A 13,912-nucleotide genomic window follows, 5' to 3' on the forward strand; every position below is an offset into this window, starting at 1 on the left:
AGACAGGCAGACAGACAGGCAGACAGACAGGCAGACAGGCAGACAGACAGGCAGACAGACAGGCAGACAGGCAGACAGGCAGACAGACAGGCAGACAGACAGACAGACAGACAGACAGACAGACAGGCAGGTATATTGCGTGTATGTTGAGGCAGCTGGTGCTGTAATGGAGAAGTTTTGCCATGTTGAGACCACCTAAAACATGACATCTGGACACACACACTCACACACACACACACACACACACAAACACACACACACACAAAGCTATGTGATGTCAAATCACTCAAACACTCACACAATTCAATTTTTAACAAATATTAAATCTGTACTGTAATAAAAAAGAAAATACTAACCTATTCTGACCGTGGTTATTGTAACAACAACATGAGCGGCTGCTGATCCCAGAGCTGTGTGGGAGAACACATTGAATTAGCTCCGCTAAGTATTATATTTGCTCAAATACAGGGGATCATTATATGACCACATCATTGTGGTCATATAATGGTTTTACTTTTCACTTTTTGGGTAATGTCCTGTGTTGTGTGTTTGTTTTCAGTTAAAATCATTTCAGACTGTGTGTGTGTGTGTGTGTGTGTGTGTGTGTGTGTGTGTGTGTGTGTGTGTGTGTGTGTGTGTGTGTGGTTGACGCCAATCTGTTTTGTTGTATTTCATCCAAGGTAATGTCATTAAGCCAGCACTCTGTGTGTGTGTGTGTGTGTGTGTGTGTGTGTGTGTGTGTGTGTGTGTGTGTGTGTGTGTGTGTGTGTGTGTGTGTTGGCAGTAGTATAGAGCAGTTGGTTCGGCCCGTGGGGGGTTATTAGAGTCTCTCAGTGTGAGGAGATTAACACACACTCACTGATAGACACACACACATAAACACGCAGTCAGTCTGTCAGTATGCTGTGTGTGTTGATTAGATATTTCTATATAAATGGATCAGATGTTGTTGTTTATTTGTATACATGAATTCATCCTGTTTCACCCAGCAGCATGTCTCTCTGTCTGTCAGGGAGAGCTGAGCTGGCAGATAGATAGATAGATAGATAGATAGATAGATAGATAGATAGATAGATAGATAGACAGGTATTTTACCTGCAGTAGTATGAAAGCATTTCAAATGACACTCAACCCAATTTGCAGTTAATTTACAAGAAATCAAAGTACTGTTTTGTACTAATATATAAAATTATGGAATATACTGTACATGCAGATGGAAGTGGGAGGACGATGTAAGGGGATTCCAAGAACTCTTCGGGTTGTCGGCATTTCTTTAAACCAAGCACAATCGTCTTGGATGGTGCAAAATAGTCTCTGGAAGGAACTTGTTCTGGTGGAACATTTTCACCCCACAAAAAATGGCCACATCAAATATTAAATTAAGTTAACTGTTCACAAAATACAGTAACATAAGCTATTCAAATTAGCTGGATACATGGTTAAACGTAATTTGCTTTTACCAGTCTATTGCCGTGTGTACCCATTGTCCCCAAATGTGCCTTTTAACATTAAAAACCTATTTTTTTGTAAATCTTCACAATTATTCCCCTCAAAAACGTTGCCATTTATAGTTTGTTGTTGCTTCCTGAAGAGAAGGGAATTTGACAACAGCAACACACAAAGAGCGGAAGGAGAGGGATGTCAGATTTTGTCCTGGAAACGTACTTCCGTTGATCCAGCCTAATTTTGAATGAATTCAGCAACTAGGCGCTATGTTTTATTCTCCACTGCAACAGATAAAAGTTGGAATTTATTAACATTGAGGAACATAATACCTGTGAGAGGCAATACTCATGTATTGAGGCCTCCTCCATGTTAGAACAGTATACAGGTGCCTTCTCTTTAAGTACATTTCAATCTATAATTCATCCATGCCAATGTGTGTGTGTGTGTGTGTGTGTTGTGCGTGCCCGCCCATGTGCGTGTATCTATGTATGATCCATAACTCCCCACATTGAGCCACATGGCCTGGTCACCATGAGACTGGAGAGTGTGTGTGTGTGTGTGTGTGTGTGTGTGTGTGTGTGTGTGTGTGTGTGTGTGTGTGTGTGTGTGTGTGTGTGTGTGTGTGTGTGTGTGTGTGTGTGTGTGCGCGCGCGCGCTCGCGTGTTTGTTGGTTGGCACACTGGGGCGGTGATGGCACAATGGGAAACTCATCTCCATCTGGAACTAACCAACACGCTACCTGTGACGGACAATACACTGTGTGTGTGTATGTGTGTCTGTGTGTGTGTGTGTGAGTGTGCAGCAACTCTGTGGGTTCTGTCAACTTAGATCAGTCATCTTTATTGGGGTGGATGGAAAATCTCTCTCTCTGTCCCTCTTCCAATTTCTTTTTTTTAATTCACACTCTGTATATCTGTGTGTATAGAGAATGAAAATTCTTATTATTACTTATTTAAATACATCGTTATTGCCTAAAATAAAGCCTTCTGTATTATGCTGTGTTTTGTTCACCTTAGTCTGCTAATGGAGCGCTGCTATCTTTATGACAGCCAGTCTCCAAAGTGAAGCATTTCACTGCATATGTGAGAGAAAATATACAATAATAATAATAGAAAAAAGATAAGAGTGTTTGAATGTGAATGTTCATTTCTGCACACTTGTGAGTGACTAATTATCGTAAGCAAACACTAGTGTACAAAACATTCAGGTAGCAACTTCTCTGTTTTAGCCGGCACTGACTTCTCCAAAATAAAAGTATTGGATACATAGAACTTGGAGTTGACAGATATCCGATAAGGACTCTGATTGTGATCTTGGCTAACACAACTTGATCCCAAATAAAAAAGGATAATTCTTTGTGAAATACCAAGCTTTTTTTAGAATCTATTATGTGGTACATCATAGTTTTGGTTTAATGGCACATTTATTGGTTCTGGATATCTTCCACCACCTTTCATCAAGCTTATTTCCAGCAGCAGCCAGCTGTTTCCATCAAACAAGATCTGATAATCCAACTGTACACTACCTACTCAGCACCAGACAGCAGACTGACAAAGTTAGTGTCTAACTGGTGAAGAAAGTAGAACATTAAAAGTGCTTTCAGTTTTTTTTTTTTTTTTTTTTTAAACACGGTCTCTTTAGACAGTCCAGGGTCTACAAACAGCAACAAAAACAAACTGTGCCAACCTGCACAACCAAGCATAAACAAACAGTGTTCCAGCCCATAAACGACAAGAAGGATTTGGGGGTGGTGGTGAGTGGGTTAGTGCACAGAAGGGAGAGGGAGGGGACGGGATGAAGAGGAAGAAGTGACAAGCTAGTCTTGTTTTGTGTGAAAAATGTCAACAAGATGTTACGTCACCCAACATTGCTTAGAGCACCTTTTAAGCATTCACAAGATATTCTACTCAGGAGTTGGTGTAGACCAAACTAGAGCTAAAATAAAGTGAATTTTAGACTTACATTTGTATGTAAGGAAGTTATAAAGTAAATAACTTAATAATAATAAATAACTTTATAATAACTTTAACTTATTACAATATTAAATGAACACAAGGAGCAGGGGATGAAGCAACGACAACAGACAGACCACTGCCACTCACTGTGACCCTGACATATGGACGCTGGCCTCTGCGGGTGGAAGCGGGGTGGGTGGTTTTGGGTTTTTGGTATTTGATAACAGCAGGAGGGTATTTCACAGAGAGAGGGAGTTAATCAGCTATCATCAGATATAACTAGACGATGATGCATTTGTCCCCTCTGAGTGGTGCAAAGCTGTTTCTATATATTTTATACTGTAGCCTACCGTGTTGTGTCCTTTGACAACACGTTTGTTTCAAGCAATTTCCTTTAATTTGTTAAAAGTCTGTTAATAATTAAAACAATGACACAACACACAGAGCTTGTCCCATAATAAAAGCATTTTTAAACTACTGGTGTGGCCCATAATCAAAGCAAAATACCAGAGGTTTAAATCGGGATGAATAAATAATAAATCTGGATGGATTTTAATATCTGTATGTTGTAATAGTGTATTAATGTCTCATTAAGGATTTTGTTTTTCCATGCTTTTCGTGCACAGATGTTTGTTGCCCTGCTGTGACATGTGTCTGAAGCTGTTTTCATAAAATAACTACAATGCCAAATGTGGTTGTACGCCAGTAGCCTAGATTAAATTATGTCCCCCTTCCAGCGTCGACGTGTTGTTCCTTTAGTCCGTTTTTGTGTTGACCTACTATTTTCTTTTCCCTTGTCCCCCTGTACTTGTGTAAAGCGTCCGTGGGTTTCATGAAATGCGCTCAGAGGTGGGTAAAGTAGCCAAAAATTGTACTCAAGTAAAAGTACTGTTACTTCAGAATAATTTGACAAAAGTAAAAGTAGTCATCCAAATAATTACTTGAGTAAGAGTAAAAAAGTACTTGATGAAAAAACTAAGTAGTGAGTAACGTTGATTTATTTCTTAACACAAGCATCAATCAGAGACAAAAATACTAAATAATCATCTTTAGGCAAATAATAAAAATAGAGGTGAGCGGCGCGGCTGGTAGCGTAGCAACTTCAGTTCATTTTAGTGGACTCGCTCTGCTGTGGGCAGTGACGCGTTGCATCCTTGCGTAGTCCTCCGATGAAGAGCAGCGTACAGCCTCAGTCAGAGACCCAAATGGGCCTCTGTGTCTGTGCGACGGTCTGAATGAGATATTACCATATCAACAGAGAAATAACATTCACAGCAGACTAAATTACAACTCTCCAAATCTCGGACAACAGAGATGGGAGGAGTTATATTTTGAATGTGCACAAAGTTGTAAACATGAGCAGAAATCTGATGAAACACATCGAAGCTATACTATACTATATATAGGCTACTATACTATATATACTATACTATACTATACTATATATACGATACTGCAACGTTGGGCCACTATTGTGCTTCTCTAACCTCGGTGCATCTCTAAATGTAACTGTAAATAATTCATTCAATGTTTTATAAAATGTACAAATAGTCTTTATTTCCCAAAAAAGTAAATAAAGTAAGTGGGGCCCAGAGGATGAGGGCCAAACATTACTGAGCCTTGGCACAAAGGTTAAAGGATTAGAATTTATGTAAATCAGTGGTTCTTATTCTTTAGAATTTCAGTGGTCTTAGTTGATCCCTCAACATTAATTTAACTTTGGGTCCCTGGTCCCTGCACTAGCAACCCCTGGACCCATTCACCACAGACCCAAATCTTCTTAGCTGTTGCTGACATATGCTAATGTCTCTTCACGTGGTTCATTATGTTTGGCACATTGTCTGGGTCAGTTCTTATATCATAAGAAGTTACTAATGTAAATAATGTAAATGCTAAATGCCCTAATACCTGTTGATACTACAACAATGCAAATGCTCTTAACCCTACAGTTTTGCACATATTATGCAAGACTTGATTTCTCCATTTTCGTTGGACAAAACTCTACAGAAAGTGCTATTTAATGGTTTATTTTTCAAAAATCTTTCCTGGGGCGGCATACCCCCAGACCCCCCTAGGGAGGGCCCCATCCCCCCACATATAACAAATCCCAATGTAACCCTGAAGGAGCCAAAGAAATTGCTTTGTACGCGGCAAAATATGGGTTGGCCCCACCAAATCTCACTCCAAGATTTTGGGAATAGTTGGCGGCTCTGTGACTGCACGACGACGTCTGATTGGTGAAGCACAGTCACGTAAGTCCCGCTGAGGTAAAAACAATGACGCGTGGAATACCAAAGACGTAAAAAGAAAAGTAACGAGCTTATTGTAGCCAGATGTAGCGGAGTAAGAGTAGGCTACAGTTTCTTCTTCACTAATCTACTCAAGCAAAAGTAAAAGTATAGCGATTTAAAACTACTCCTAGAAGTACAATTTTTTTCAAACACTTACTCAAGTAAATGTAACGGAGTAAATGTAACTTGTTACTACCCACCTCTGAATGCGCTATATTACTGTGTTGGTTGCTACAACAATCTCTTAAATCTTTGGCTCTTGACACAATGACAGTGATACCTGGTTTAGCTTACCATACAGTGGCTTGCATAAGTTTTCACACCCATGCTAAAGTTGATTAAAAAAAGGAATAAAAAAAAAAACATCTTTTGGAAATTGATCTTAATTCCTTCATTCAAAAAAAATTTGAAAAATCCAACCTGGCCTTTGGAATTAAAATAACCCCACATCATCACATACTCTTCACCATACATACAGATCGGCATGGTGTTGTTTCAGTTATCTTAATTGCTGTTTTTGATTTGAAAAGTTACCCATGCCTATCTCTATGTATGGTGAAGGGTATGTGACAATGTGGGACTATTTTAATTCCAAAGGTCAATGTAACTTTGTTAGGATGCATAGTATCCTGGATCCATGAAACAATTGGCCTTTGCCTGTTTCTATGGATATTTAACATAGGGGTGTCTATACTCATGCCCCCTGTATTTTAAGGAAGAACATTTAGTGATTTACAATACAATATTCATTCACAAAGAAAATTGGTGTCCTTGAAAGGTTGGATTTTCCTAATGTTTTTGAATTAGGGCACTAAGATCAATTTCCAAAAGAGGTTTTTCTTAATTCATCTTTTAATAAACTTTAGCATGGGTGTGTAAACTTATGCAAGCCACAGTACATCCGAAGTAAGCTAAGTTAGCATATGCAACACTTGAAATGCAACGATTCACCTGTAACTTATTCTCTTATTGTAAATGAATGATTTTCTGTCCGAGCAAAATATTCATTGCAAATATATATGTACTGTATTGCGAGTATATATTACCTATATGGTAAACACTACCATTTTTGTCCAAAGTGGTAGCTAGAATCGACACAACCTGAAAGTTCCATATAGCCACTTTAATGTAAACACAGCAACCAGTAGCATTATGCTTTTATATTTTCCTGACTGACAAGAGGTTGGTAAAAATAACACCTCCTCTTTGCAGCCATCTAAACAGATGTTATCCACACAATTCTAAACTACAAAACAGTAGTTTTGAAGAGTTTATTTCATTATTACTAATAATGTTGTGGTTTACAGACATCACAATTCTTTCAAACTAGTCTGCACTTTCACTAAAGAGTGAGCAGTTGGTGTTGTGTTCACGTGCTGTGTGTTAACTCTACCTTTCTCCCTGCAGGTGAGGCGTGCATGCTTCAGCCAGGTGTAATTATGCTGCAGGATGTTTTTGCTGTGAAGGTGAAGCGGCGGCGAGCTGCAGGCCGGCAGTCGGGGGGACCCGTGCTTGGCGTGGCTCTGTTCTGCTGCAGAAGAAGAGGAAGGAGGCTAGAGGAGGACACGGTGCACCTCCACAATGCCTCCACAGAGCACATACACACCTGGTACAACACCCTGAAGCAGCTGCTCACAGGTAACACTCTAACATTCAGACAGTCATGCAGTTAAAGAAGAACAAGTGCAAAAAAAAAATTAAATTATGAGTTTTACTTATTTTTTAGATTATCCATTTTCAACAAGTCAGACCAGTGAAAACTTGGATTAAACCACTTTTTCAGCCCAGGGTGGCCTACATTAGTTTAACAAAAACAGTTGGGAGCGTCTTTGGCCCCACATGGAGTCTCTGTCCAATGTCATGGACTCATTAAAAAAATAAATCCAGGCTGATAGTATGATGGGAATCTTGTCTGTATTACATAAGAGCTGAGATACAGTGGAAACATGACTAAGCACTTTGATAAGCGTCATACTGTAAGATGATTACACACACGGCTATGTAATATGTTATTCTTAGCACTAAAGTAGGTAGGTAGGTGTGTAGGTAGATCTAGTTCAGCTGCGATTTAATTTGTCATCAAATTTTATATAAAACAAAGTCAACTTTGTCTACTGTATCTCTGCAGAGGCCTCAATTGGCATAAAAGGAGTAACAAATTTGCATAGACATGGTATACGTTTGTCATGTCTAAGGGTTGGCTATCTGTAGTGCTAGCTGCTCAGATTATAATTTCATTGCCTTCTATCATCCTGTTTGTCACTTAGTTTAATGAGGTGAGTCACAGTTACATCAGACAGTACAGCTAATCTGCTAATCCGCCGGAACAAAGAGACACAGATTATATACACACACACAAACACACACACACACACACACACACACACACACACACACACACACACACACACACACACACACACACACACACACATACACACATACATTAAGTAGTACTCAGTAAAGTGCTGTAAACAGTTGAATCATGTTGTCTGCAAGAGAGATTAACTAAACTACAGTCTACACAAACAAGTCCAATTTATCTCACAAACAAAACGAAAACCACCCTGCAGAGATTTAAAATCATAGATAATTCACACGTATTCACGTATGTGGACAGACAAATATTACACCTGTATGTAATAGTTGAACAAGTCATTCCAAAACCATGGGCATTAATCTGCTGCTGTAACAGCCTCCACTCTTCTAGTTTCAGACTTGCCACCTGTAGGGATTTGCTCCTATTCAGCCTAAAGAGCTTTAATGAGGTCCAACACCGATTGACGCGTGATAAGGTCTGGCTCACAGTCGGTGTTCCAGTTCATCCCAAAGGTGTTGGATGGTTTTGAGGTCGAAACCTTGAATATAGTTCTTCTACACCAAACTTGGGAAAAACTACAGACATTTATACCAAACTTGAAGCCAAAGTACAAAGAAGAGACGTGGAGGCGGAAGGAAGAATTAGGAGATGTCTTAACAAAAAATGGCTTCAACAGAGGAACGTGACATAAAATGTATTGAACAAAATGTGAAAGTATTCCTTTGAAGCTGCCCTTGTTATTTATTTAATGAATATAGATCTATATTAATAATGAATTCATTGTCTGTGAGTAATGTGAAAGGGGTCACTTGTAATAACAAACCCAGAGTAGCAGTTGTCCTCCGCTCTTCTGAGCACTAAAGCCTTTCTGTCTGAGTTTTTTAGCTTGCAGCTCTACTGTTTGTTTCCCTCTCAATGCTCTCACCGATCATTTCTAGCCATTGTAGACGGCTATCGATAAAAAGCTTTGATAAGCCTACTCTACACTACCTGCTCAGTACCACAAAACGAGGTGAAGAAAGTTGAGCATTCTGCAGCTAAAGAGACAGATTTAGTTATTTAAAAATAGAGTAAATATTGCACTTCAATTCAATAGGTGAATACAAACATGTCTCCAGGTTAGAGCTAATGTTGTGCCGTGTCTACTGGATAAATAGTTATAGAAATAAGTGTAAACCGGCAGCTTCTTGTTAACACGTTCGTCACCAACAACTTTATAAGGTGAAATTATGTTAGTGTAGTCTTTCTAGCTTTTGCTGGTAAAAATTTGATTTATTTCTTTTTTTTTGATTTCATACTTTTTAACTTGTTTTTCTATAAAAAAAAAAAAAAGAACGCATGAATTCAGACAACCTTCTTGACACTACCAGTTTGATAAAATTCTAGATGTTGCAGCTACTGAAGTTCCCAGACTCAGGTCTTCAGGTGCACTGTAGTGGGCAGTGCCTGGCCGAATGCACAATAGAAATGACAGTGCTGGCTGTATGGATTTAACTCGCACAAAACCCACTTTACAGTTTGTCAGTTTTTTTTCTATGTCGACTGCAACAGAGATGTTACAAGTTAGCCATAAATAAAGAGGTCAAAGGCGTCTCTCTCTCTCTCTCTCTCTCTCTCTCTCTCTCTCTGACTCTCTCACACACACACGTCATCGTCGTTCTGTCACCATGGCATCGGTCTGACACGTTATCGCTGGTCACCTGTCTGTCGCTCCGTCCGCCTGTCCGTCAAACCAGATTACCTATGAGGCCCTGCAGCAAAGTCACAACTTCTTTAAGTGGTTGCCTTTGACCTCTCACACACACACACACACACACACGGCTCACAGGTCGTGTGTCAGCTCGCGTGGTCACACTGCACATCAAACTGTGAAGGCTTTTGTGACTTTACACACACCGCGGCGGAGGTGCGGAGGTGTGTGTGTGTGTGTGTGTGTGTGTCTGTGTGTGTGTGTGTGTGTGGAAGGTAAACAGTCGGTCGCTTTGCTGCTGTGCGGACATTAAGCCTATTTTCCAGCCAGAGGTCAGTTTGAAAAGCGTATTGTGTGAATCGTGGCGTCGCGGAGCGGGCAGTCCCGCCGCTGCCGACACTGCAGCCACTTCTTCAGGTCCAAACATTCAGCTGCACAATGGCAAGCGGAGGGCAGACACTTTCTGTTTCCAGAGCGTTGTTTGCTGTGTGAAGCAGCTGCACAACGCTGTGCAGAGAGTGAATGGCGGTCAGAGTGACAAAAGGCGAGCAGCGGTGCTGTATAAAGTCTGTTCCCATACACGCAGTCAGATTGCGGGATGGATTTACTGCAGTTGTTTAACAGACTGACAGGCCAGTGGCGGCGGCGTCACCGGACGGCCAGACTGAGCTCACCCAGGCCACCAGAGGCCGTCGCGACTCCTCCCAGATCAATTGTCTTGTCAATCCCATGTCAGTTTTCTGCTCGCTTACAGAGCTTAAGTTTGGGCTCATAGCGACAAAGTGAAATCAATGGGAGGTGGCGGTGGTCAGTCGGCTGGTACTGTGGTGTCTTAAAGTCAAATGAGGCCATCAACTCACTGTGCTGCCACGAAGGATGGGGCCATTGTATCGAATCCAAATCTATTCGTGTCCTAGATAAAATCGAGATAGATTTTCCCTTCAACATTTTCAATTTAAGACTAAAATAGTTGCAACTCAAAGATATCATATCAGTTTTTCTTGGCTTAAAATGCAAAAAAAGAAGCATGTTGAAACTGAGATGTGCAGCATAATATAACATGTTAATTACATGTATCAGACACATTCAATTAACAGCTACAGCCTACTGTACACACAAGCTACTTCCTCCAAATACTGAAGGTCCTGATTTACAGCTATATGTGTATTGATGTGGTGAATAAGACTCAACTGATTTAGCATATATTGTAGCCTACAACATTGTCGAACTCACGATAGACAGTGAAAAACAAACAAGAAGCCAAAATTGATGCTGCAGATCTAGAGTCTTTTGAAGGAAGGAAAAATACACACAGCAAATATCCAGACTTAGTGTGTGTGTGTGTGTGTGTGTGTGTGTGTGTGTGTGTGTGTGTGTGTGTGTGCGTGTGTGTGTGTGCGTGGCTCTGTGTTACATATTAACAGGTGTATCCATGAAGTCCGTGAGTGTTTCCATAGTGACACAAGGAGAAAAACCTGTCTACATCTCTATCTCTCTCTTTTATATTCAGGTTAGAGGCTTTATTAGTTTGTCAGGAAACTACATTTATTGTACAGCAGCACACATTCATACCCTACCTCCACCCTCCCAATACTGTAAATATACAGATGGAGGCTAAACACTTTGATATTCCCTTTTTTGTACACTCTCATTTGAATGCAACTTTGGCAACTCAAACAGTATGTACTGTATGTCAGAGAGTGATTGTCCTCCAAATGAGAAGGGTAGGTTTAAAGTAAGTTGATTAGTAATATTATTAAGTCATTTTTCTCCAGTATTTGTAGTCTGACTGGCACATCTAGTTGTGCGCTCTTCTTCTGCAGTGGTAAAATGGCACCTGACTGGAGAATTAGTGCCAACTACTTCTTATCTCTATGAACCAACTCCAAATATACATATAATACAAAAGTGGATGGGAATATAAATTTGCATTTTAGTCTTTAGATACATTTTGTGCCATTCAACTATGTTTCATTAACTAATTGTTTAAGCTCTACAAATAGTAGAATTTCCCTTTAAGTCCTGTAACATCTGTAACTGCCTCATTTGGACGTTTAAAGCCTTTAATTGATTACTTCTGTGCATTGACCTCAGATGGAGTCTGAACCAAAATATAATCTGTTTTTATCAACAACATCCAGCAGCCTCAGTCAGGAACTCTATACTTCCTCTTGACAACTCTGGGATTGTTTACCATGGTAACATTTTAGCAGTGCCATAGCAACCTGCCACTGGCCAAGGCTGGGAGATGATCTGATGGATACTTGATCTCTATACATGTACCTATTTGTCTGTTCTTCTTAGAAACATATCAACAAGTTGAATGACCTGATCTCTTATGAAACTGTGTGTGTGTGTGTGTGTGTGTGTGTGTGTGTGTGTGTGTGTGTGTGTGTGTGTGTGTGTGTGTGTGTGTGTGTGTGTGTGTGTGTGTGTGTGTGTGTGTGTGAGCAAGCATTAATCATGCAACAGTCACTTACAGAGACAGAGAGGTCCAGTTTACGCATTCAGGATCACAATTTTCATTAGTGACGTAACAGTGATTTTGACAAACTTTAAATAATTGTATCATAAACACCATGGCCATTAATCTGCTTCTATAAATATATACTTCCTACAAAGAAGAAAGCTGTGGCCTACACTTTGAACCCTGTTTTTTTGTCTATATTTGTAAATTTTTGTCAAATTAGATTTTAAAATTAATTTGGACAAAACATATGCCAAATTAGCTATTAGCTGTTTGTGTTTGTGCAATGTACTCTGGATGTACAAGCAACTATCAATGAATCACTTTTATACTGAAGAAAATTACAAAATTCGATGACTGTTTGAAATATATGAACATCTTTTTCCATGAGGTCCTGAGCAGATTTATGGCCGTTTATTTGTGATGAACATGAAATATAACAATATACTCAGTAAGTGTAAGTAATCCTAAATCTAAAAATATGTGTATCACGTCTGTGTGTTTAGATGTAACTAAGTTATGACGCAGAGAAGGAATACAAATGTTGACACTATATGTTACCTCAATAGCCTCCTTGAGTGATGTGTCACAGTCGCTGCTGCTGCTCCAGTGACCCTAATGTTAACAATTTGGATGACATGTATACATGTCATTATATGAAGCAGTGGTGCTAATAGAGCTAGGCAGTGAATGAGAAAGGAGCTTCAATGAGAAAACAAAGAGAGTTAACATGATAAATACAACTTGATTTGCTAATTATGTAACACAGACATAAATAATAGGCTACTCTCTGCCGATTGTCCACCGTGAAGACTGGTGCTTATACAATACATCTCCTTTTTTATTTCTCTAACTTTAGTTTACAGTCATTCATTACAGCCACTCAAAAAACAGAGTTTTGCAACACTCAATACAAGGAGCAACACGTGACTGAGTCATGTGTATTATTTGCCTAATCTCAGTGGTTCTTCAGATGTGGTGGAAAAGCAAACAGTGATGTGCAAAAGGGACTTTTAGTTCCTGAGTAGAGGGACTCTAGTTTGGACCTGTTTGGTCTAGTGCACCCTGGCCCCCTAGTGTTGCCATGGGACCAACCCAACCTCCAAGTTGGGTTGTTAGATGGGGTCCCAATGCCATCAACAAAGGGCAGCTGCAAGAATCTTTTACCACTCTCAAGGATGTGACACTTGTTAACCAGGGTAGAAATTAAAGGTTTAGTCTACAACTGCTATAGTGGAGCAATGTTGTTTATCTGTGTTTTAAGCCCCCAACGTCTCAATCCAGGCAGCGCTGCCTGGAACGCACTAGGATCAGGCAATGGTTAGGGTTATATTTGGCTTTAAACCTTAACCTTTTGGGTTAAGGTTAGGGTTAGGTGCCTTGAAGTCAACGGTCCAAGTGCTTTCTTGAAGTCGTTTAAGCAATGGTCATTGTTAGGGTAAAGGTTAGGTGCCTTGAAATCATTGATTGCAGCGCTGCCTGGAAGGAGACATTAGGGGCTCAAAACAGCATTGAGCAGTAATGTTGGTTAGGGTTGGGTATAAATGTTTTGGACGGTACCAAAGAGGGTGGAGCTTCTGCTAATGCTGGGCTTCCCGTAGATAGAAGAGTGGTGGGGGTGTTGGGTAACTCCTCACTGGAACTCCTAAGAACCTGGTCAGAGCTGTATGGTATGAGTGATGGCAGGAGGTGCAGTGTGTGTGTGTGTGTGTGTGTGTGTGCGTGTGTGTGTGTGTGTGTGTG

General features: G+C 40.1%; 1 protein-coding gene across 1 annotated transcript in view; it reads left to right on the top strand.

Moving 5' to 3' along the window:
* cerkl (ceramide kinase-like) overlaps positions 1 to 13,912 on the top strand; it is a 26,685-nt gene that overhangs the window by 1,178 nt on the left and 11,595 nt on the right. The window contains exon 3 of the mRNA XM_034884982.1: positions 7,100 to 7,330. Coding sequence (XP_034740873.1) covers positions 7,100 to 7,330 — 231 coding nt within the window. The remainder of the gene's footprint in view (positions 1 to 7,099; positions 7,331 to 13,912) is intronic.

Source organism: Etheostoma cragini, chromosome 11 (genome assembly GCF_013103735.1).
Source record: "Etheostoma cragini isolate CJK2018 chromosome 11, CSU_Ecrag_1.0, whole genome shotgun sequence".
Classification (NCBI taxonomy): domain Eukaryota; kingdom Metazoa; phylum Chordata; class Actinopteri; order Perciformes; family Percidae; genus Etheostoma; species Etheostoma cragini.